The 25,972-nt window shown below is 37.6% G+C and overlaps 2 protein-coding genes across 2 annotated transcripts; one reads left to right on the plus strand and one right to left on the minus strand.

Annotated features, from left to right (window-relative positions):
* Window positions 1-598: 598 nt before the first annotated feature.
* Window positions 599-19,630, minus strand: LOC104110939 (probable E3 ubiquitin-protein ligase LUL4). The gene is made up of 3 exons (XM_009620512.4): window positions 19,025-19,630; window positions 1,734-2,241; window positions 599-1,053 (listed from the first exon to the last, which is right to left on the minus strand). The coding sequence occupies exons 1-3, from the start codon at window positions 19,504-19,506 to the stop codon at window positions 934-936; spliced, it is 1,110 nt and encodes a 369-aa protein (XP_009618807.1). The 5' UTR covers window positions 19,507-19,630; the 3' UTR covers window positions 599-933.
* A 474-nt stretch (window positions 19,631-20,104) lies between these two features.
* Window positions 20,105-20,617, plus strand: LOC104110941 (uncharacterized). The gene has a single exon (XM_009620513.1). The coding sequence runs from the start codon at window positions 20,105-20,107 to the stop codon at window positions 20,615-20,617; it is 513 nt and encodes a 170-aa protein (XP_009618808.1).
* The last annotated feature ends 5,355 nt before the right edge of the window (window positions 20,618-25,972 follow it).

Consider the following 25,972-nt stretch of genomic DNA (forward strand, 5'->3'; position numbering starts at 1 on the left):
AAGTTAAAAAATGACATTTGGATATGCATTTCACTTGAAAAAATGGTAGCAGTTTTGTAAGTGAGGAAAAAAATATGAACATTTTTAAAAAGTGGTCAAAATCACTTTTTTGGTTTTTGAGAAACTCATTTTGGAAAGCACAAACACATTTTTGAGGTTCAAAGTATGTATGAAAACACAATGAAGCAGCCAGAGAAGTGTCATCTTCAAGAGACAAAAACTGAATCAAGTAGCCACAGAAATGTAATCTTCAAGACTCAAAAAACTATGTATTATGGTCCCCAAAGAGAAGCCACTGCATTGCATATCTACAAAGTTTGAACTAAGATACAAAAAAGCTATAAATGTACTGTGTATATCTTCTCACTTTCAGAAAACCCCACAGAAGCTTTTTGAGATGCTGCACATATTTGTCTTGCTTACTGCTAACTTCCATGTCAAATATTCTTTCCCAACCACCCTTTTTTGGAAGTTTGCAAAGAAATATATGTCTAGAATGTTCAAAGTTTGAATAACCATCCTTTGTAATAAAAAACCTAAAAGGTTGCCAATAACTGAATCTGCAAGCAATGGTAGGAAAATTCAAAAGTAGGACACATTTGGAAAGGTAAAGAAGAATGTTAGCTTTAGTCAGAGGATTGTTACAATCCTGAATGTGCTCATGCACCATATTTCCAGAGCAGCAGAGCCACTTAGCTACTAAGTAAATAGTGAAACAAACTCATCCGGGCCGTTGGCCTAAGCTATTATATTTACAATGCAGTATAACACAAGGAATGAACAAATAGTTGGCCAATGAAAACAAACGATTGGCCAGGAAGACACGTATGGTAAGATTTACAACTATATAGTGACAAACATTTACGAATTGAAAACAGAAGACGCGTATGACTGAGATTAGGCTCGCTACTTTGTTTTTCTGCAAGGAAATGCTCACTCATCGGTATCACCATTGTTAATCCTGATCTCTAAGAGCTCTTCAAAAGGTTGCCGGCAGATTGGACATCTGTTTGACTGAAGTCTCAATGTGTTTGCACATCCATTGCACATGCACTGGACAACATGAAAGTTTTCAATCAATAAAGAGCAACTAAGATCTAAAAGCCGAAAATAGAACCCATTAGAGCATCTCAGAGACTTTTATATGTAAAAATGTAAGTGAGCCAACCCATTTCTGTATCTTGAGTAACTACTAGTTGACAGCCATTCACATCAATCTTCTATCTCAATATCTTCCAATTACAGAAATGATACAGGATGAAGAGAGAATTTTGTTATAGCTGGAAATGCGGCAGAAAATGATTTACATTCAAAGAAAAACCAGCATTATCAACCATCATTGGAATAAGTATGTCTGAGCTACTTTTTACATTTAAGTTTGATATGGACAATTGATCTACAACTGGAAACTAAATGAGTAGCTCAGACAGTAGTGAAAGTTTGAGCACTACAAATCAATGAAAGTTTATCATTAACTCAAAAATTCTTATCCAGAAAAGAGAATATGGAAAAAATAAAGCAGGCGAAATGGAGGTCGCAATAGGTTCCTAAAGGATGGGTGGAGATATGCAAATTGACTTACATTTATGCGTACATGTTGGAATTGAATAATTTAATGTGCACAGGCTAGTTTAGTGCATTACACTAAAAAAGAAATCCACATTGAGCAAGAAATGCAAATGCAGCAGTTACGTGCTTATTCAAAAAGCAGGACAGAGTTTAGTGGTTCTCACCATATGTCGGCATGGAAGCACTGCTGTATCTTTGGGTTCAGTCATGCATATTACACACTCCTTGCCTGAGCCATCGTTCTCATAACCGGGGCCAGAGTTTCCAATTCCATATAACTCATGCAGCTCATAGCGAGCATTGTCAACCCATAAAATCTGCCGAATGATTCTCACTCTGAAAGCCCCTTCATTATCCTTCTCCAGTACAGCTTGACTAATTTGCATATGGAGGGACGTTTTAGGCTGAGTATTGCTAACATGATCCTCTGTTAAAAAAGATGGAAGGCAGGTTGTAGCAGTAATTACAAGGGGAAAAACACTGTTTTCTGATGACAGTTCGGAGAGATCGTCCATTTCAAAGAAGCCCAAGTCAATGCCCGTCCCAGAAGGCTGACGAAATTTCTGTCCAAGTCCTCTCTGGAAAGGAATTGTTATAGGTACATGGACGTGGGGATATAATGGAACAAATCTGCAATGAGGCTCTTCCTTGACAAAATAAAACACTGTGATGCTGTACAAAGAAAGGGGTAAAAGAGAAAGAAGAGTAATCAGTTCATGATCTAAACATCAAGGATTCAACAATAAGATAGTCTATCTGTAAGCTATAGGACAACTAGTATCTACTGTTGCTCCTGCCAATTTGGAGCGCATAATTCCCACTGAATATAACACCACATACTACCTTAAATCAAATTATATGAACACCACTTCACCTCTGCAAAGTGAAGCACCACAAAATTACGCGACACTACATTGTTTCTTCTGAGGCTCAAGCAGTTCTTCACTATCTGACTAATATATAAAACCCAATTATAGAGAATGAGACATGGCAGATTATAAATACTTCTCCAGTAAGTATTTCCGCTAAACTCTTTTTGACATTTTTAGTTCCAACTTTGAATAACAGCAAGACATATTTCCTTATGTTAATGAATATAACATATTCTTACCTGATCACTAAAAGGAATACATAAAGACATTCCCTAAATCTCTGAAATGTAATAAAGACAACTTACACAGAACATCGTGACCAAAATATGTTTCTGGGTACCACTTAGTAATTTCCCATATGAATAGTAAAAAATAGGGGGGCATGGCAACTCCAAAAGGTTATGTTCCATTTGATCAATTTTCCTTTTTTTTCCTGGTCCAAAGTTTCTATCAATATTTGACTTTTGCCTACAAGCTCCATATCTTTCTCTTTCTGATCACAGTGGTAGCATGAGGCCTTATTGGCGATATTACTGTTCCTTTGAGCAGCAACGAGGGATCAATTGAGATCGCTTCAAATTGGACATAATCTTTTACTTTTATCACGCAATTCTAGTATATGCATAAATGAGAAGATTGATTCCGTATAAAGATTAAAGTGGATTCGCACTCATATGCATAAGAATTATATAAGAAGAATCTTGTACAACATTGATGACAACACCTTGACATATGTGTAAACTACAAACACATAATGATGCAAGCAGAGATGAAAAATCTTGAAAAAACTGCTTTCGAATTGAAAAATCTTGACCAAAAGGAACACCTTAGGTGCCAATCTTTTATGCAGTTTAAAATACAAAACAGCTAGGCTGTTTTTTGTGTAAAAATACTGAGCATTCTTCTCTGTCCATAACTTGTGGGTGTAAAACTCAAAAGTCCTTCTGTGGGTGGTCCATCCCCAACATTTAAATGATGCCTTCATTAGATTTAAAGGTGTAAGCCTCAATCCTCTTTAATTCCAGCGAACGAGATAAACACCTCAAGGAATTTCTCTTCCCAAGACTTGAAGGGCTACAGACTAATCAAGAGTTACTCTAGAAACATGATATCTAGAGCCACGATGTGATGCCACTGAGCAAGATGCAGAAATATTCGAATTTCCTTTAGTCCCAACAGTTGTTTTATAGAGACAAAAATAAGAAAGAGCTTCTGAACCCTGAAGAGCTATGAGGAAAGCTTCTATTAGTTGAAAATTCAAAAGTATTACCAGAGTGAGAGTGAAGGATGCATATTTTGGTAGTATTTATGGAGGATGATGGTTCATATGAACAAGAGTGAGAGTCAAGGTTTCGAGGCATGACTGGATCGCTCTTTTTAGTGTGTTAATTGCGCTCACATGTAGTTTACTGATGAGTTTAGACAAGTACGCTCCCATGACACAACGATACCTTATGAATGTTGTGGCTAGCAATAATAATTTACTTGTTCTCTCATTCAAAGCTTTGAGAATTCACTTTGTATATCTGGTAGAAATTTACTGCAAACTTTCCAACAATCATACCATGTCATAATATTTCAATAAACAGCCAGTTGGCCTTACTATTTATACACCAAGGGAGACACTAATGGGTCATTTGGTTGGTGAACAAAGTTATATCGGGATTATAATAAGGGGATTAAATAATGACGGGATTACTTAGTGGATATAGTTTTATTGGTAGATGTTTGGTTCATTGGACTAAAAATAGGATACATATAGGGTATAATATAAAACATGTGTTTGGTTTGCACCAAGTGCCTGCTATCTCCCACTAGCACAGGTATCGGGAAACTCTACCAACCAAGGCTTAGGCAAATAGGAAATAATCACCTAGTGTTTTTGTCTCCGCTGGGATTTGAACCCTAGTCTCCAAGGTTTGCACCTACTTCATTGACTATTAGGCCACACCCTTGGGCCCTACTTGATAGCATCCTAGGAAGCTCAACTCTATTCAAGGATAAGGATGAGGCTTTAGAATCTCAAAGGGGGCCTTTAACAAGATCTCAAGCTAAAAGGTTGCAAAACAAGGTCATTGGACTTCAGGAGCGAATACAAAAATTATTAGTTAGGAGGAAGAGCTCAAGGATAAAGGATATAAGTTGTCTAGGTGTTATAATTATTTTATGGTCCAAATTCATTTCCAAGAAGAGGTGGATTAGATCCCAAGAGACATCCTCTGAAGAAGGTCCAAATCAGACCACTGTTGGACCTATTTGGCACCTAAAATATGTCCAAACTTGCAGCCCAATAAGTCCTACATGAAGCCATATTTTTATAACATAAAAATGACTTACTTGTTTCCCAAGAAAGGTTCAATAGGCGTGATAGAAGTTGGGTACAAGTTGGTGCCAAGTTGCTTTTAAAATTTCCAAGATCCTATCCATGATTGGTTTGGGACTTTCAAGATTCTATCCTAGATTGGTTTTAACTTATTTTCATATATTTTGGTACTGAATTTATTGTTTTCCTAGGTAGTTAAAATTATGTTTTCCTTTTACTAAGATTGTTGGAGTTACTTTCCAAGATTGACTTGTTTTTGTTTCCTAGTATTTTTTCCTTTTCCTAAGGTATTTGGACTTGTTGTCCAAAGTAGTTTAGGACTTTATTTCCTTGTTTTTAGGAAGGAATTTTGTGACCCCCTCTCTATATAAAGGGGTGTCTTCTTTGTTTTTAGATTGGAGATTATTATAAACCATATCAATAAAAATTGTGAGATTTTCCTTGCTCTCTTGTGTGTGGCTACTCTTGGATTTATTCTTCAACCTTCAAGACTCAACTTAAGGTGGTAAGATTAAACCCTTTTCGAAATCTTAGATCACTTCTAGGTATTCAAGAAAGGTGATAAGTTTAGGCTTATTGTTGTTCTTGTTATTCTAAAGGGTCGGGTTTCACAATCTATCTCTTGTTTTTAAGTCTCTACCAAAGGCGATTAGTTTTTCCTTAGCTAATTGTTGTTGTTAGGATTCAACTTCAAGAATAGAATTCTTGAATTCAAGAAACTCTTTCTTGAATTCAATCTATCTTTAATTTTTGTCTTCTTTTTTGTTTCTTTATTTTCATTTAGCTTCCGCATATTTCTTGACTGATTTTCTTTAGTAATTCTTGGACCCCTATCGTGTTGTTATCAAGTGGTATCAGAGCATAGGCTAATCAAGATTTCAATCTTGATAATCTTGGGAGGTTCTTGAGCAAAAAAAAATAAAACCAAAAAAAAAAAAAAAATCAGCCCAAAAAAACAAAACGTGAATAGTTCATTATTATTTCAAAATTCAAGTATTATTTGGTTTTCAAATCAAGAAAGGAAACCAGAAGAGGGGATCCTAGTTCTTGAAGATTAAGGTTTATTAATAAATCTAAAGATTAACGACCAAGAGTTGCTTTGAGTGGAAAAAGGCAAGAGAGGAGGCGAGCTATGACTCAACAACTTGAAAAGTCGAACTTGCAGACCGAATGGAAGGAAGACAATGGTAAAGTTATTTTTCAAACAAGAGCTAAAGTGATGTCTGCGATTTGTGCCCTTAGAATTGACAAAGAGTTTGGCTATAACTCAATTAGCACTTATATGGTTGAGAAATTGAACTTGCATTGTGTTGAGCATATTGAACCCTACATATTAAGAGGGATAAAGGTAGATAAAAGAGTGTTATTACTATTCTCTATTGGTAGGTACGAGGATGCAATTTGGTGTGATGTGATTCCCATGAATAATTATCATATCTTGTTGGGAAAACCATGGTATGTCTACAGAAGAGCTTCATATAGCATGAAAAAAATAGATACTCTTTTGAGGTTAACGGAAAGAAACTCATTCTTGGACCTTTGATTCCCTCACAAATTTATGAAGATCAAAAGACTGTTAAAGAGAATATGAAAAAATATGAGAGAGAAAAGAATGAGAGGAGTAAGGGAGTGCATGTCGACATCCCAAGAGAGGAAAAAAGAGAGGTTGTGTTTAGTGAAGAGAATGGAATGTCAAGTGAGAAAAAGAGTGAGCTTGAGGGAAAAGAAAAGAGAGAAGGCAATGAGATAACAAAAGTCTGTGAGGTAGAGAAAGAAAAACAAGAGGGTTTGAGTGAAGAAAAAGAAAAAAACTTTAGTGAGAGAAAAGAGGCTAAGGGTGAGGAAAAAGTTAGTTTTGTGATAAAAGCCAAAGAGAGTGTAAGCAAGAACAAACTTTCTTTACTTCCTAACCCATTAACTCATTCTTGTTTTAGTTCTTGTGATTTTGTGCAGCCACGTGTTGAAAGACCTTTTGAAAGGGGAGGTGAGGCGCAAGAAAGAGAAATGATGGCAAAGGATCCAATTGGATTCCAACATGAATTAGGCGAAATCAATTCATGTTGGATGGTGGAAGATAAAAGCTTGGTTTAATTCTTATTTACAAGTTTATGACATGGAGTTTCCTAAAGCCATTGCTAAGCTGGAATCATTGCATAAAAGAATACAAGGTGATGTTGTTCCATTAGTAAATAAGTCCAAGTATGGTATGTACAATTGGTTTATTCACATTCTAGGCCTTTCTAGAACACCTAAGGTATTTTTGGAGGTAATGAACTATACTCTTAATTCTTATGTTGGTGACTTTATTATTTTTGTGGATGATGATATTTTGATGCATATTAAGTCATTAACTGTAATATCTAAGTTCAAGTGCAAAAGTAATTTTCTTCCTTTTGAAATTGAGTATAACATAGATGATTATGTATTCCAACTTGGTGGAAAGAGACATGAAATTTATGAGAAAAGGCTTGCGAACGAGTTAAATATTTTTTCTTCTCTTATTCAAGTGTCTAATGAGTTTTCAAGCGATAAATTGCTAGAATATGATTTTTGTTGTGTGATGGGGAGTCATTCTTGTTGGGTAATGAGGATATGCATGATTGTTGTGACGCTACTGATCAAATACATTTTCATGAACCTATCTATGACTCTTTCTGTGATAGTTTGAGCAATTGTTTAGAATCCATTGATGTTTGGTATATTATTGGGGAGAGTTATAATCATGAGCTTGAATGTATTAAAACTTTTATTTTGGGAATTATGGGTTCTTCTAACCTTCTTGAGAATTTATGTACTTATTTGAATAGCTTAGATGTAGAAGAATCCATAGGATTTGTAATTGATATTTGGCTATATCATAAAAGTATCTTATTTGATACATGTGATAGAGATACTTGTATTAAATGGATGCATGGTCAATCTTTTGTAATTTCTTCGGCATGCACATGTTTGGACTACCTTATTGACAAGATCGAATTGCAAGTTTCATTACATAGTGCATCTAAGAGGTTTTTATTGTACTAATCTACGTAGGCATAAATTTTATTGGGATGATGATGTCCATATGCTTTATAAGGGAGTATTTACACCTATTAGGCTTAATTGGATTAAGTGGACACATGGTCACTATCTTGTTTTATTCCTACCATTTTTCAGATTAGTGGATGCCATTTACTAGTGTCTGTCTTCTCTTTCTTGCAAGGTCAAAATTCGAGGACGAATTTTCTTCAAGAAGAGGGGAATGATAGCATCCTGGGAAGCTCAACTCTATTTAAGGATAAGGATGAAGCTTTAGAATCTCAAAGGGGGCCTTTAACAAGATCTCAAGCTATAAGGTTGTAAAACAAGGTCATTGGATTTCAGGAGCGAATACAAAAATTATTAGTTAGGAGGAAGAGTTCAAGGATAAAGGATATGAGTTGTCTAGGTGTTATAATTATTTTATGGTCCAAATTCATTTCCAAGAAGAGGTGGATTAGATCCCAAGAGACATCCTCTGAAGAAGGTCCAAATCAGGCCACTGTTGGACCTATTTGGCACCTAAAATGTGTCCAAACTTGCAGCCCAATAAGTCCTACATGAAGCCACGTTTTTATAACATAAAAAGGACTTACTTGCTTCCCAAGAAAGGTTCAATAGGCGCGATAGAAGTTAGTGCCAAGTTGCCTTCAAGATTTCCAAGATCCTATCCATGATTGGTTTGGAACTTTCAAGATTCTATCCTAGATTAGTTTTAACTTATTTCCATATATTTTGGTACTGAATTTATTGCTTTCCTAGGTAGTTAAGGTTATGTTTTCCTTTTCCTAAGATTGTTGGAGTTACTTTCCAAGATTGACTTGGTTTTTGTTTCCTAGTATTTTTTCCTTTTCCTAAGGTATTTGGACTTGTTGTCCAAAGTAGTTTAGGACTTTATTTCCTTGTTTTTAGGAAGGAATTTCGTGACCCCCTCTCTATATAAAGGGGTGTCTTCTTTGTTTTTAGATTGGAGATTATTATAGGCAATATCAATAAAAATTGTGAGATTTTTCTTACTCTCTTGTGTGTGTGGCTACTCTTGGATTTATTCTTCAACCTTCAAGACTCAACTTAAGGTGGTAAGATTAAACCCTTTTCGAAATCTTAGATCACTTCTAGGTATTCAAGAAAGGTGATAAGTTTAGGCTTATTGTTGTTCTTGTTATTCTAAAGGGTCGGGTTTCACAATCTATCTCTTGTTTTTAAGTCTCTACCAAAGGCGACTAGTTCTTCGTTAGCTAATGAGCGGAGGTGGAGTACGATGATCCCGCTGTACAAGAACAAAGGGGATATCCAGAATTGTAACAACTATAGGGGTATTAAGTTACTAAGTCATACCATGAAAGTTTGGAAAAAGATGGTGGAAGGGAGGGTAAGGAGGGCGGTGTCAATATCAGATAACCAGTTCGGGTTCATGCCAGGTCGTTCTACAACGGAAGCTATCCACCTTATCAGGAGGTTGGTGGAACAGTACAGAGATAAGAAGAGGGATTTGCACATGGTATTTATTGATCTAGAGAAGACGTATGACAAGGTCCCTAGGGACGTTCTTTGGAGATGCCTGGAGGTGAAAGGTGTGTCGGTAGCTTATATTAGTGCAATAAAGGATTTGTATGATGGAGCTAAGACTCGGGTAAAGACTGTGGGAGGGGACTCAGAGCCTTTTCCGGTGGTTATGGGGTTACACCAAGGATTTGCGCTCAGCCCGTTTTTATTTGCTCTAGTGACGGACGCACTGACACACCATATTCAAGGGGAGGTGCCATGGTGTATATTGTTCGTTGATGATATAGTTCTGATTGATGAGACAAAAGGCGGCGTGAATGAGAGACTGGAGGTATGGAGGCAGGCCCTGGAGGCTAAAGGTTTCAAGTTGAGTAGGACCAAGACGGAATATTTGGAGTGTCAGTTCAGCGAGGGGTCGGGGGAAGCGGGCATGGAGGTGACGCTTGACTCGCAAGTCATCCCTAAGAGAGAGAGTTTCAAGTATCTAAGGTTAATTATCCAGGGAGACGGGGAGATCGACGGGGATGTCACGCACCGTATCGGGGTGAGGTGGATGAAATGGAGGTTAGCGTCTGGAGTCCTGTGCGACAAGAAGGTGCCATTGAAACTTAAAGGTAAATTCTATAGAGCGGTGGTTAGACCGGCCATGTTGTATGGAGCTGAGTGTTGGCCAGTCAAGAATTCTCATATCCAGAAGATGAAAGTAGCCGAAATGAGGATGTTGAGATGGATGTGTGGGCACACTAGGCTGGATAAGATTAGGAATGAAGATATTCAGGAGAGGGTGGGCGTGGCTCCCATGGACGTCAAGATGCGGGAAGCGATGCTTAGATGGTTCGGGCACGTGCGGAGGAGGAGCCTAGAGGCCCCGGTTAGGAGGTGTGAACGATTGACTTTGACAGATATGAGAAGAGGTAGAGGGCGACCTAAGAAGTATTTGGGCGAGGTGATCAGGCAAGACATGGCGCAACTTCAGATTTTCGAGGACATGGCCCTGGATAGGGAGATGTGGAGGTCGAGCATTAGGGTTGTAGGTTAGGGGGTAGTTGAGCATTTTTCCAGCTAGTCTGATAGAGTTTGGTCTAGGTCTGCTAGCGTTTGTTGTTCATCACATGATTTTTATTTCCATAATTTTTCAATTTTATTATTGACATACTTATTGCCCTTCCACTTATTTGTTGTCTCTTACGGTGTTGATTATATTGGTCTGGTTTCTGTGTTGTTACAGATCTTGTCTCTGAGCCGAAGGTCTCCCGGAAACAGCCTCTCTACCCCGGGTAGGGGTAAGGTCTGCGTACACTTTACCCTCCCCAAACCCCACTAGTGGGATTACTACTGGGTTGATGATGATGATTCAACTTCAAGAATAGAATTCTTGAATTCAAGAAACTCTATCTTTAATTTCTGTCTTCTTTTTTGTTTCTTTATTTTATTTAGCTTCCGCATATTTCTTGATGTTTCTTGATTTTTTTAGTAATTCTTGGACCCCTATCGTGTTGTTATCACTGTTGGACCAAAGATAAATATGAGCCAGATAGATCAAATCATTCTAAAGTTATTGCTCCAAAATTAAGTTTCCTTCAAGTGTTAGTTGTTTTCACTATTTTCATTTTCAATAATTTGGGGGGAGGGGGGAGAGGGGGGAAGAAGGTGTTTTTAAGACAGAGGCAGCCTGTACAGAGAATTAAGATGAACGGTATACTGTCTTTTCATTTTTGGTGTAAAGATGACTTTAACTGATGCTGAACCTTTGCTCACTTGGTTGCCTTGTTACCATAACAAAGCAACCATAAGAATTAAAATAAAATTTATATCCAAGCAAGAGAGGGATAACCTAGTGGTAAGAACTCTCTACCTACAACCATAAGGTTGGTGGGATCGAATCACCAAGGGAAAGGCTATTGTTGGAGGTAGGGGGTTTGGTGTGGTTGAGTTTTATCATATCCAGACACACACACAACAGAAAATTACATCCATGGAAATGGTGCCTCTACGTCTATCAACATCATTAACTTATATTCCTTAATGACATCTCGGACCAGAAAGATGTTAAGACACAATCCTCTCTTAACAGACAATGATCCTTTTTTTGATGAAGTAAGAAGATAACAGACAATAATCTTTATTGGATAAGTTGCTACTACAGCAAGCCATGTATGTCATACCCAGAGAACATGGCACATCTGGAGGAGAACCAAAATGACAGACTATATTAATGGCAGAAGAGCTAAACAGTGCTTCAGAAAACTACTCAATAACGGATGATCTAAGAGACATTTCCACTTTAACAATGTTGCACAAATGCGGATCACACTTCACTTTTTGCACATCAGAGACGACTTAGAAACTCCAAAGGCCTTAGCACTGTAACTAGAGATACAGAAATGCTTCAAGTCAAGAAAACAAATGAAAGAGAAGAAGGCAAATTAAAGGAGAAGTGTGGCTTAACAACATAATAGAAGAAGGATTCACAATGGTAAAGATATTTAGGGCCCAAACATGAGAATCACAACTTTGAATGAGCTTTTTCATTACCTCTATGACTATTTATGAATACTTATTGGGAAAATACATAAGTTGCTAGGAAAGTCATTTACACGCTGATACTTTACGGGCGACCCATTACCCACCTATTCTTATTTTGACTTGAAATAATATCACTGTAAAAGCTGATATGGAAAAAAAATTAAATATAAAAAACACAAGCGTTTGAAGAGTCCGGAACCAAAGTGGTAACAAATTGAACTCAAGCAACCAAAATAGGTGGGAAAAAAGGGTGAACGAATGTATATATAGCGCATGAAATACATGTGCTATACGTTAACGGGGTCAGTTACCTCGTTAAGGTATAGCGCATGCATTTCATGTGCTATGCGCTTCCTTTTTACTGTCCAAGTTTTCTACCTATCTGATCACTGCCTTGATAATTCATTGGTATAGCGCATGTATTACATGCTCATTTTTGAATCAAAACCCTTATAATTGTACCGCAAAGCACCTATCGTATGCACATTTTTCAGGTGCCAAAGGCACTTTTAGTTGCTTACTAAAGTCGGACGTCCATTCTTGAAGAAGCCATTCTTGAGTAAATTTGAACCTAATTTTCCTTTGTTCTTCGGCATTATATATATTTCTCTTCATCTTCATCAATCTATACAAAGTTTTCTTTGAATCTTTCTACGATGACCGATGAGCAAAGAGTTAGGGTTGCGTTATATTGGGGCGGCGAGACTGCGGTGGAGAATAACTAGGTACAATATAGTTGTTCTCCACAAAGTATTGTTAAGTTGCCACTCACATTGATATATCTTATTTGTAAAAGAATGCGTGTGAGCAAACGTTCGATGAATCTTAAGGTAACCTTAAGATATCCGTATTCGCTTACTTCACAAGGTGTGGCTTGTTATGCCGAGTTTAACATCGATGACGATGAAACTCTGCAAGACTTTTTAAGTATTCCGGATGAACACAAGGATGTTCTTGTGATAAGCATGGTGGAAATGTATGTAAAGTCTGAAAATGTCAACATGACTAATATTCCGCAAACTAAGGCTAACGCTCAACCATCTGGAGGTGTTTTCGGAGCTGTTTTATCAGAACAGGTTCCCTATGAAAGAGTCTGGCCTAGTGTTGTCAAAGGCTCATTTAAGGCGCGCTTAAGCCCTAAAACTCAGAAAAGCTCAGGGAGCACGCTTCGCCTCGCTTAAGCTGCGCTTCAATGTAAGCAAAGCATTAAGGCGTGTGCCTTATTGCCCATAAGTTCCATCTTGAATAGAGCAGTACTAAACAACAATAATAATTAAAAAATAAGTGTATCAGCTGTTAAGTCAAACATTATGAGTGAATTTGTTACTCTTTCTTCTTGAATTACATATATATTTATTTTTTTCATCATTGCGCCTTATTTTACTAAAGCCCACATTTTAATTGCACTTTACGCTTAAAGCCTCAATAGACCTAGAGCGCTTTTTAGAGCTTTTCGCTTTTGACAACACCGGTCCGGCCTGATCTAAACGTATCTCCACGGCTTAACGAGGAGCGAAGACACAACTTCTCGCAAATGCAGCAGCATGGAGGGTCAACAAGTTTACATAATTCACAGGCCGAGTGACAAATACTTACTTTGTTGTAGTGTAAAAACTTGTTTCATGTGTATGATAATAATATATGTTTCCTTTATAGGGGTTACCGACTAGATATGCATTTTACTAGTTATGAACAAACCAACTGTGGGAATCTACCTATTTTTGGAGGCATTCTCAAGTCATCAGCAATTTGATAATCTTGGGAATTTTCCTAGTTTTGGAACGATGGATAATGATGTTCCATCCGGGAGACTACATCATGTGCGATCTACAAATAATGAATGGTAGGTTTAAGCGTTAAAGTTAATAAATTGTTTTGAGATGTACAAAATATTAATTATTCGATTGTTTGTGTATGAAAAATGAGCAACATGAAGGTCTTGTCCTAAATCAGTTGGGCGATGACGATATTCTGAATCAGGATATGGCAGATGCACGGAAGTGAGGAAGATGACAGTGACAACAAACGCTGATGAGTCAGGCAATGAAGCACCCTTCACATATGAGAGTGACAATAAGGAACCAAATTCGACAATGGAGCATGATGCCAACACTGAGCATGCTCCATATATGCAGACTCCACCTACAGTAAGACTAGCGGGGTACGAATCAACAACAATAACATACCCAAGGTTGTAAGTGGATGCTTCGTTGGAGAAAGTTGGAAACTAATATGTGGGCGGTTGGGAAATACATTAGCAAGCATACATGTAATATGGGCACATTAACTTGAACATTGATTTAATTTCCCTTGTCTTGATTCCACACATTGAATCGTCCACAAACTACAAGGTGAAAGATTGCATAACATCAGTTGCGCAGGTATATAGGTCTAACATTACCAAAATAAAGGCATTTCACAGGTGTAAACGTGTGTTGAAGATTGTTTACGGCAACTAGGATGCATCTTGTGCGGCTCTACCGGGGTACGTGGCTGCTTTGCAACACTTTAATCCAGGGACAGTTATTGAATGAAAGCACGACCAACGTCCTAACATTCGAGAAAACATCTTCAAACATGTGTTTGGGGCATTTAAAACATCCATCAATGGTTTTTTTCATTGTCGGCCGGTAATCTCCATAGACGGCACACGTGTACGGGAAGTACGATATAAAGATGTGGATTGAAGTTGGGGTAGATGTTAATGGCCAAATATTTCCCCTCGCCTTTGCTATTTGTGCCAATGAGAGTCACGAGACTTGGACATGGTTGCTAACCCACTTGAATGGGCACGTCGTGAGACAACGTTCAGGTATTTGTCTAATATATGTTCGTCATGCTGGGATTTTAAGTTTTGTGTGTGCTTTAGATGAATGAAAGGAGCCATACAGCTACCACCGTTACTGTGTTAGGCACTTGAAGGCCAACTTCCAGCGGGCTTTTTCGAGCAAGAGGTTGCATGATCTAATGTGGATGGCTGCAACAAATCATCAAGAAAGAAAATTCCTGATGCGGATGGAATTGATTAAGCAGGAAGACGAACGAGCTTATCCTTGGTTGGCTAATACTAATGTGGAGAAATGGACTCAGCATAAGGATGGTGGCAGAAGATGGAGAATTTTAACTATGAATGTCTCAGAGTCCTTCAATGGATTGTTAAAGTCTCCCTGTGGACTGTAGTCCTTGCCATGGTGCGGATGTCATTCAAGCAACTGGTAGAGCGATTCGTTGATAGATCGCGCAGCGCATCATCTTTGGTTAAAAGGGGTGTCCAATTTATGCCAAAACCGATGCAATGGTTTGAACGTTATAGGAGCGGTCACAGTGGCATACATATGTTTAATACTGTAGTGATCGAAATATTTTTGAAGTTCGAACCAGTTTGCATCAAAGTCGTGGTAATAATACTCATTCCATCAATGAGAGTACGCGGTTATGTTCCTGCTATAAATGGACGATTTATCACATGCCATGCTCCCATGCCATGAAGTGCTTTCAGCATACTGGATTTGCAACGACGAGGTACATTGATAGAGAATATAGTGTGGCTGCGTATGCAAGCACCTATAGTGGACACTTCCAACCACTGGCAACTGATTTTTATTGGCCACATAAACCATTTGCAATGGTTTGTAACAAGTCAGTTTTGAGACGCAGGAGAGTGTAAAAAAGAACGCGGACCAAATGGATGTTGCGGACAGTGTATATACCCATAAATGTGATCTATGTGCCCAACTAGGGCACGATCGCCGTAAGTGCCATACAGTGGGTTTGGGCCGCGGTTGCAATTAAGCTCGTGGTGATGGTTCATCCAACATTGGCATTTATCAGGCATACTATTAGTGTTTGTAGTAGTGTGTTTGTTAGGTACAGTTGTTTGTAATGGTTTGTGTGTAATATTCAATGAAATAACTCTTTGCTCATCGGTCATCGTAGAAAGATTCAAAGGGAACTTTGTATAGATTGATGAAGATGAAGAGAAATATATATGATGAGGAAGAATAAAGGCAAATTATGTTCAAATTTACTCAAGAATGACTTCTTCAGGAATGGACATCCGACTTAAGTAAGCAACTACAAGTGCCTTTGGCACCTGAAAAATGTGCATACAATAGGTGCTTTGTGGTACAATTATCAGGGTTGTGATTCAAAAGTCGGAAAATGAGCATATAGCGCATGTATTGCATGCGCTATACCAATGAATTATCAGGACAGTGAATCAGATAGGCAAAAAATTTGGACAGTAAAAAGGAAGCGTATAGCGCATGAAATACATGTGCTATACCTTAACGAGATAATTGACACAGTTAACGTATAGCGCATGTATTTCATGCGCTATATATACATTAGTTCACCCCTCTTTTCCACCTATTTTGGTTGCTTGAGTTCAATTTGTTATTACTTTGGTTCCGGACTCCACGTTTGAAGCCCCAAATTGATAATGTGGGCACATTTTCTTCCTTATTACTTCATTATTTCACTATCTATAACAAGTGGGCTCCCTCCTCTTTACAGTCCTCATCTTCCCAACCCCTTCTACTCGCTCACCCCAACCCCTCCCTTTCTCCCTCTTCCTGTTCTCTTGCCATTTCTTCAAATCTGCTTCTTATTCTTTCTTCTTCTTCTTCTTCTTTTTCCTCTTTTTTTTTCAAACAGGTCCAGCTAGTTGTTCGAAGAAGAAAAAGGAGGATGGGGATTTTCTTCTCTCAACTTGCTGGAAAATTCGGCCATCTTGAATGGATCTTCCCCTTTCTCATCTTCTATCTCCCTTTTTGGTTTGAAACTTCAATATGAAACTCTTTTCCACTAAAAAAATCTTCAATCAAATTCCTTTAATGGTCAAACTCAGAAACCAAGTGATGATGGTGAGAAGAAAATAGAGCATTTAGATTATCAAAATTTAGAAACATGATTCAAGTAATGTACCCCTTTGTTGATTTTCAAATTCATTAGAACAAAGAAAACAAAAGAACAGAGTTCAAGAATGGACCATGTGTACTTGAAGGCAAACAACATTTCAATTATAAACTTTTATAAGAAAGAAACGGCGCGTAGTAAACAAAAAGCCAACAAGGACTGAATCCCAAATTAGTTGGAATAGACTATATGAATCTTCAGTATCCATTCTGCTCAATTAGATCCACTTTATTCTAATGCTAAGTAATTTGTTTACAACAAATTCATCATGCTAAATTCAAATGAAAACTTGTATATAAGTTAAAAAGAACTAAAGAGAAGAAAGTCATATAATATAGTCCGAGTGAAATAAACTTAATTCTCTCAATGAGAGTATCTTAATCAATTTTAAAATTTGCATAATATACCGTGTCACTAAATGGATAAAGCAATGCAGCTACATGACCATTACAAGGTTTATATGAGAAAAACTTTAGGCCTCTATTAATTTCTTTCCTTTTTCCTTTCATTTTCTTTTTTCTTTTTTAGCATAAACCTATGTTTCCACAATCTCTCTTGATCTGTAATGAATAGCATAGCTCATGTGAGCTAAGACAAGTCTGAGTCTGTAAATTTTAACAGATTCATTGATCTATCAGGATTTAATAATTTAGAGGCCAAATTGGAGCACTTCGATCTATTGCAACGGAAGTGGGAAAACCAAAATTTACAAACAGCAACCAAACGTGAAACTATACAGCAGAGATTACTATGCATCTCTTTCGGATTTTATATCTTCCCACATCCATTCAACGTGAGTTGAGGTTCTGAGCTCAGACTCAAACCCAATGTGTTTTTTACTTGAACTGAAAATCAGACACCAGTTTCTGTACTATTACTCTTGTAATGATTCTACCCTGTCTTCGTTCTTGGATCAGCCCCATTACTGCTAAACATAGAAAGAAGGGCAGCCAATTCCCCTATTAAATTAAATAATAGAAAACAGAGCAGTGACACAGCTATAGTGCTCGGCAAGCTAATTTACAATATATAGAAGTAATGTATTTTTCGCTGACCTTTTGTACATGTCGAGCACTATCTTAGTTCTTGGCAAGCTAATTTAATAGTAAAAGTTTTTTCTTGCTTATCAAGAAATAATAATAATAATAATAATAATAATAAAAAACAGAGAACTGACACAGAACAATCTCAAGCGCTCTTCTAACCACAGAGCGGCATCAAGTAGTTAAAGATACTTTCAAAAGGATAACTGAAGGTGCAAAAGAGGAGTCACTTTGTACACTCGAAATTACATCAGTAACAACTACTACATCACAATCTTAAACTGGTTGGGGTCAACTATATGAATCATTTACATCTGCTGCGCCGTATTTGGGTCTATTTCGTTTCAATACTCAATAATTTGGATTTAGACAAATTGGGGTTTGCTAAAACTAGAGATTAATCTTTAATCAAATTAAAAATATTCCTCGCAAACACAGGATATAATATATGTGTACCAATAACAGTTAAATTTAATCCATACTAGTCAATATTGCTTATAGAGCTCTTGCTTCAAAATTCTTGTGTTACTGCCATTTCTTGGAGTCAAGAAGCACTAGAGTAGAAAAAGGTAACTCAGGACCAGTATCTTGCCGAAGTTATGGGAGCTATTTATCTTAGTATGATGTTTTAAGAATGAAACTTGATCAATAATGAGGAACACGAATAATAGCATAAAATCTTAGACCACTAATCATAAGCCCGATGGACTTCACCAATTCCAAAGTAAGATACAATACTCTAAAGAATCTGCAGGTATAACTTCATTGTTTAGCAAAAGTAAGGTCTCGGAGAGAGCGACGCACGAGTCAAGCAATATCCATTAGTACCATAACAAGAAAAAAAAATCTGCCTAAGTTGGATTAGCTGTTAACTCTAACATTAAGACAAAGAGAATCTTGGGATCTACTTGAAAAGAATAGAATTTCCGACCACCTAGAGGTAAAGACACTCCTATGAAAAAGATCCCATAATTGACACATTGGTGATAAAACTTGAGGTGCCAGGATCTCAATTCCTTACTAGAGAAGCACAAAATGAACCAAAGATCTCATCTTTCATTCTAGGAGCCTAAATTCATTTGCTCTGAGTTCAACCGAGATCTCATCTTTTATTGTTAGTACCAAAATTCATTGGGTCTGAGTTCAATTGGGTTCAAAATTAAAATCATATTTCTAACAAGTAACAACAGTAACTAAGAAAAGCAGAGTATATAAAAAATCAAATCTTGAACCAAAGGAAAAGAACTTACTTTCCATCAAAGAGAGCATCAAAGACAAAAGAAACCAAATGGTGATGTGGGTTCAGCTCATCAAGCTCAAGCTTTAAGGAATCTTTATGCACATTGACACCACTCCTAACTTTCTTGGCTTGTTGGGTTTCAGCATAGGGTGATGGGGTAGGTGGGGTGACCAACCCACCTACCATTTGAGCCTGAGGCTGAGGAGGCAGGTAAGAACCAGAACCAGACCAGTCAGTGTTGTTGTGATATGGAGCAAAAAAAGACCTACCCACAATAGGGTTAGTGGAGTTGTTGCAGGTAGTGGGGTAGGAGTAGGAGGGTGGTGGGGGTGGGAGGAGATGAGGTGGAAAAGGGAAAGGAGGAGGAGGAGGAGGAGGAGGGTGGGTATGGTAAGGAGTATCGTAGTAAGAGTAGGAGGAAGGGTGGTTGTAGGCATAATAATAAGCATGATTTCTTCTTCTATTGTTGCTATTGCTCTGTGAAATGCCCATGATTTTGCTCCTTCCTCCTTTCTCTGCCACTCACCTCCGCAATCTGACTGGCTGGCTGTGTTAGACTGTTTGGACTTTGGAGTGTCAAATGCCTCTCTCTCTCTCTCTCTCTCTCTCTCTCTCTTGTTTGTCTTTTCCTTTTTCCTTTTTTTTTTTTATGTATGATTATTTTAATACAATCTGTAAAAGTTTTATTAGTGAGAACGGTAATATGAATTTACTACTATTGAGCTATGTATTTATATGTTCTCAGTTCATTTACTGTTATTAGCTTAGCTGTCAATTAGTTAGCAATTAGTTAGTTTGTTATATGTATTGAGCCACGTGTGTATATATGTACTCACATATTGAACAAATAATGAGATTTGCACAGTTTATTTCTAAATTGTCTCCTCTTAGACTCTTCTCTCTCGAAGCTTCTAGGTTCCACCATGGGAGCTCAAGTCTGAGCTCGAGGTTTTCTGTGCCTTTTTCTTAACATGGTATCAGAGTTTTGCTCAATCAAATCCTACTTCTCGATTCCGGTTGGTTCGTGAATTTCATACTTTCGATTTTGCCCTAATTTTGACTATTTTTCTTCTCCCAAATTGATTCTCACATGACTATTCTCGATCAAAATGACGATTCCAGCATCGCCTCAAGTACTTCTGCTTCTGCCCCTATTTCTAAGCCCAACATCGATCCGAATTGCCCTTTTTACATGCACCCGTCAGATAATCCTAGTGCAATGTTGGTGACGACTCCTTTCAACGGTATTGGTTATCGATCTTGGAGAAGAAGTGTCCTACGTGCTCTTTTAGTGAAGAACAAGTTAGGCTTCATCAATGGTGAGTGCAAACGTCCAAAATCAGATTCCCCATCTCTCCGTCAGTGGATGCGTTGTGACGACATGGTCACTTTGTGGATCTTAAATTCCCTTGCTAAGGATATCGCAGAGAGCATAAAATATGCCAATGATGCGGCGGAATTGTGGACAGAGTTAGAAGATCGCTATGATCAAACCAATGGAACCAAACTAAATCAAATTCAGAAGGAAATTAACGACTTGTCTCAAGGAATCCTTGACGTCACAGGCTATTACACAAAGATGAAAAACTATGGGAAGAACTAAATAATTTGAGTGCCAAATCTCAGTGTAGCTGCCAATGCACTTGTGGAGCCAAAGAGTCTATGCACAAGGCTGAACAGGACATGCGCATGATTTAATTTTTAATGGGACTGAATGAGGTATATACGATTGTGCGGGGTAGTAATCTAATGATGAATCCATTACCATCAGTTCGCTCAAGCATTTTCTCTATTGATCCAAGAGGAAAAACAAAGGGAAGTCAGACCAAATAATTTGCTTGTGATGGAATTTGCATCTATAAATGTCAATACTTCTAGGAACATCACCTCACCTATAATGGAATCTACTTCTTTGAATGCCAATGCACCTAAAAATGACAACTTCAAAACCAATTATTCAACTGGGAATTATCCAAATAGCAGGCCTCATCCATTCTGTGACTACTGCAAGTATCCAGGACACACCAAAGATAAGTATTTTAAGTTGCATGGTTATCCTCAAAACAACAACTTTAATCCTAGGTTCAATAAGGGCAAGAAGATTTCAGCTAATGTGCACGGTGCACCAGTTGAATCCATACTAGTCAAGGATGATGGGACGACTTCTCAAGGGTGTAGTGACAGCAACAACATGAATTCCCCTCTTAATTTGTCTAAGGAACAATATGGGCAACTATTCAATCCGCTATAACAATTCCACATTGGAGGTGGAGGAGAGAACACCACCAGTCCGGATTTAGCCAACGAAATTACCAATTTTGCAGCTCTTGTCTATTGATTTTGGGATGCTATCATGTAGATGTTTTACACCAAGTGCTTACCTTTAGATTTTAGATTCCGGAGCATTCAACCACATGACCTTTAATAAATCCCTTTTATCTCACACTAAAACACTCTCATATCATTTTCTAATTACCTTGCCAAATGGCTATCGAGTGAAAGTGACAGAAATTGGAACTGTAACACTTGCATCTCAGATAGTATTACATAGAGTTCTTTATGTGCCTTCTTTCAAGTATAATCTCATATTTATTCATTGCCTTACATCACAACTTAAAAGCATGTTTGCATTCACTGATTCTTCATGTATTCTACAGGCTCCTTCAATGAAAAGGCCTCTGGAGATTGATAAGATCAAAGATGGATTATACCTTCTCTGCTCTAATTATCTAAAGAATTCAGTTTCCGCTTCAAAATCTGTTCCTTTGACTTCTTACTCTGCGTTGCCTACTTCATGTGAGGTAAATAGCTTGCACTCTCACATTCACTCACTTGTAAATGATTCACACACTCACTCATGTTCACTTGTAAATACTCCCAATTACAATAAAACTCAGTGTTCTGCTTCACATTCTATTTTTCCTAATACAAACAATGCGTATCTTCTATGGCACAATAGGCTAGGGCATGTGCCATTTATGAATATGAGGGGTATACTATCAATACCAGTCCATTTTTCACCAAAATAACTCTTTCGTTGTTCAATATGCCCCATGGCCATATAATCCAGGCTACCCTTTTCTCAGAAAACCAACTCCACTAGTAACGTTATTTATCTCCTACATGTTGACTTGTGGGGACCTTATCATGAAGCTACCCATGATAACTTCAAATACTTAATTACCTTAGTGGATGACTACAATAGGTGCTCCTGGACACATCTTTTGAGCTGTAAAAGCAATGCTTTACAGATTATTAAAGCCTTTGTGTCTACGGTTGATACCTAGTTTCAAACCAAAATCAAATGTATTAGGTCAGATAATGGCCTAGAGTTTACTAGTACAAAATCAACCCATTTCTTTCACTCCAAGGTTATTCACCAGAAAACATGCCCATATACACCTCAACCGAATGGGATAGTATAAAGGAAACACAAGTACCTCTTTGAGACTGCCAGGGCACTCTTGTTTCAATCCAAACTACCCCTAAAGTATTGGGGAGAATGCATATTAACTACCACCTACATTATCAACAGACTGCCTACTACTCATCTAAAAAAAATAACTCTTTTTGAATGTTTGTACAAAAGAGTGCCTACTTATTCTCATCTTAAAAGTTTTGGTTGTTTGTGTTTCTCTACCACTCCTAAACCCCACAGAATCAAATTTAAACCAAGAGCAACACCCCATGTCTTTGTAGGTTACCCCTGTGACACAAAAGGGTACAAGGTCCTTAGCCTACTCACCAAGAAAATCTATATTTCCAAAGATATAGTTTTTCATGAAAATGTATTTCGTTTTGATCTTTCTCCTGATTCTGCACCCTTGCATATTGCCATCTGTTTTTCAATCTGTTACTTTTGTTGATGATTTTCCCTCTCATTCTACCACTTATGACCACCTTCGTGATAGGTCTACAGCCCATGCTTCATCATCTGACATACCTCCATACTCATCTGGTTTTCCTTCTCTTCTGCCTTCCTCCATTCCATCAGCATCTCCTTCTTCCACTCCTCATTATATTGCCTCTCCTATAGCCACAAAGAAGTCCTCTAGACACCATAAATTTCCTGACCACCTGAAGGATTATGTATGTTCCATTCCAAACCTAAAACCTCATGTTACCACTGCTTCACCTCTGTCTCTTAGTGCTTTATTCTCCAACCATAATTATGTGTCTCTTACCTCATTACTCCCAAATAGTCAGCAACTTGTGCAAAATATTTGTCATGATAGTGAGTCTTCTTCTTATAAAGAGGCAGCCTTGTACCCTGCCTGGCAAGAGGCTATGTCTTTAGAGTTTAGGGCTTTGCATGCAAATAACACTTGGGACCTAGTTTCTTTGCCTCCTGGAAAGAAAGTCATAGGTTGTAGATGGGTCTACAAGGTTAAACATAGGGCTGATGGGAGCATAAAGAGGTTCAAGGCTAGGTTAGTTGAAAAGTGTTACACCCAGCAGGCTGGAATTGATTACACAAAAACCTATTCCCCTATTGTAAAAATCACAACTATTAGAGCACTTATAGTCACTACAGTTAAGAAATACTGGGACATCTTCCAGCTTGATGTAAACAATGCCTTCTCCCATGGTGATTTGGAAGAATAGGTATATATGCAGTTACCACCTAGTTTAGTAGTGGACACACCTGGAGTTGTTTGCAAGTTAAGAAAATCTCTCTAACTGAAATATGCTAGACAGTGGTATGCAAAATTGGCCACTGCTCTTTATTCCAGGGGTTATGTTCATTCCTTGCATGATTATTCTCTCTTCTACAAGAAATCAACTTCTTCCACAATATTTGTTGTTGTATATATTGATGATGTCATTATTACTGGGACAAGTTCCACAGAGATCACTGAGTTAAAGACCTTCTTACATGACTATTTTAAGATTAAGGACCTAGGTAGGCTTCATTACTTCCTTGGTTTAGAGGTCCTCTACAAAGAAGATGTGGTTGTTATCTCCGAGAGAAAATTTGCACTAGATCTCTTAAAGGAGTATGATTGTCTCCATTGCAATAGTCTTACTTCTCCTCTTGATCCTAATGTCAAACTGAGGGCTACAGAGGAAGATGTTCTTTCAGATTCTACATACTACAAAAAACTGATAGGCAAGCTTAACTTTCTCACAAAAAACTAGATTGGATATTGCCTTTGGTGTCCAACACTTGATCCAATTTATACAAGATCCTAGAGAACCCCACCTACGGGCTGCATTTCACTTGCTTAGGTACCTTAAGGGTGATCCTGCACTTGGAATTTTTCTATCCAATGATCCTGATTGCACCATTAAAGGGTAATATGACTCTGACTGGGCTGCCTACCCAAATTTTAGGAGGTTAGTCAGTGGTTACTTGGTGTTGTTGGGTACTAGTCCTATTAGTTGGAAGTCTAAGAAGCAGGAAACCATTTCTCTCTCCTCAACTGAAGCTGAATATAGGTCTCTTAGAAAGGTGGTTGGGGAGTTGACATGGTTATGCAGATTGTTTGAGGAGCTGACTGTTCCCTTTCCTGCACCTGTGACTGTGTATTATGATAGTCAATTAGCCTTACACATTTCTAGGAACCTTGTGTTCTATGAGCAGACTAAACACATTGAGATTGATTGTTACTTTGTGAGGGATAAACTTCAAGAAGGTCGCATATCCTTACATCACTTTGGCACACATGACCAACTGGCAGACATTCTCACTAAGGCTCTTACTGGCATCAAACATTCCACTGTGTTAAGCAAGTTGGTTGTGAAGACCTCACCTCTAACTTGAGGGGAGGAGGGGGTATTGAGCTATGTATTTATATGTTCTTAGTTCATTTACTGTTATTAGCTTAGTTGTCAATTAGTTAGTTTGTTACATATATTGAGTGAAGGACCCACGTGTGTATATATGTACTCATATATTGAACTAATGAGATTTGCATAGTTCATTTTTAAATTGTCTCCTCTCAGACTCTTCTCTCTCTCGAAGCTTCTAGGTTCCACCATGGGAGCTCAAGTCTGAGCTCGAGGTTTTTTGTGCCTTCTTCTATTTAACAATTACCATTTGTTCTAATATTATTTCTCCTTTGTTGGGATTGGGGCAGGTGGAATTGGCATGGGGATTGTTGAATCAGATGATAATATATCTTTTTACAACTTGTATGAACAAGTTATTTTTGGAAAAAAGGATTGCATAAAATTTTTTTACCGTTAACTAAAGGTCATCGGATTGAGTCTTAAGAATGAAGACACTTTTAGTAAAGAACACTTTCTCTCAAAATGGACCGGCTGAATCGAGAGATATGCACAAAGGGGATAACTTAAAGCCTCTACTTAAATTTTGTCTCTATTTTAAGCTATTTGTGCAAAACTATTCTCGGTGCAATTACGCTTTCACAAGTTATGTTGGGCAGGATATTATTTGTTCAATCCTCATTCTACTTATGTTGTTAAATTGTTCGCATGTCTTGCCGGATTGACAAACTTACATATGTTGTTTAATCGTTCAAAAATTGTAAGACTTGGTACTATTTTCATTGTACATATGTTGTTAAATTGTTATAAAGTCTTCCCGAATTGACATAACTTGTTTGTGTTGATCAATTTCACATATTTTGCTGGATTGGCACGACTTGGTATTATCTTCATTCAACCTATCATGTGTTGTTTGATCGTTCAAAAACGGTAAGACTTGATACTATTTTTATTGTATATATGTTGTTAAATTATTAATAAGTCTTGCTGAATTGACATAACTTGTTTGTGTTGTTCAATTTCATAAGTTTTGTTGGATTGGCACGACTTGGTATTATCTTCATTCAACCTATCATGTGTTGTTCGATCATTCAAAAACTGTAAGACTTTGTACTGTTTTCATTATGAATATGTTGTTAAATTGTTGATAAGTCTTGCTGAATTGACATAAATTGTATGTGTTGTTCAATTTCACAAGTTTTGTTGGATTGGCACGACTTGTTTTATC

Source organism: Nicotiana tomentosiformis, chromosome 9, assembly GCF_000390325.3.
Source record: "Nicotiana tomentosiformis chromosome 9, ASM39032v3, whole genome shotgun sequence".
In the NCBI taxonomy this organism is placed as follows: Eukaryota; Viridiplantae; Streptophyta; class Magnoliopsida; order Solanales; family Solanaceae; genus Nicotiana; species Nicotiana tomentosiformis.

Bases quoted from the DNA above. Each gene is read 5' to 3' on its own strand.
- LOC104110941 (XM_009620513.1), top strand. From the start codon at position 20,105: ATGACTATTCTCGATCAAAATGACGATTCCAGCATCGCCTCAAGTACT.
- LOC104110939 (XM_009620512.4), bottom strand. From the start codon at position 19,506: ATGGGCATTTCACAGAGCAATAGCAACAATAGAAGAAGAAATCATGCT. The intron at 2,242-19,024 runs GTAAGTTCTTTT...TTCTTTGTACAG, and splicing joins GATGCTCTCTTTGATGGAAA to CATCACAGTGTTTTATTTTG. The intron at 1,054-1,733 runs GTGAGAACCACT...CATGTTGTCCAG, and splicing joins TGCTTCCATGCCGACATATG to TGCATGTGCAATGGATGTGC.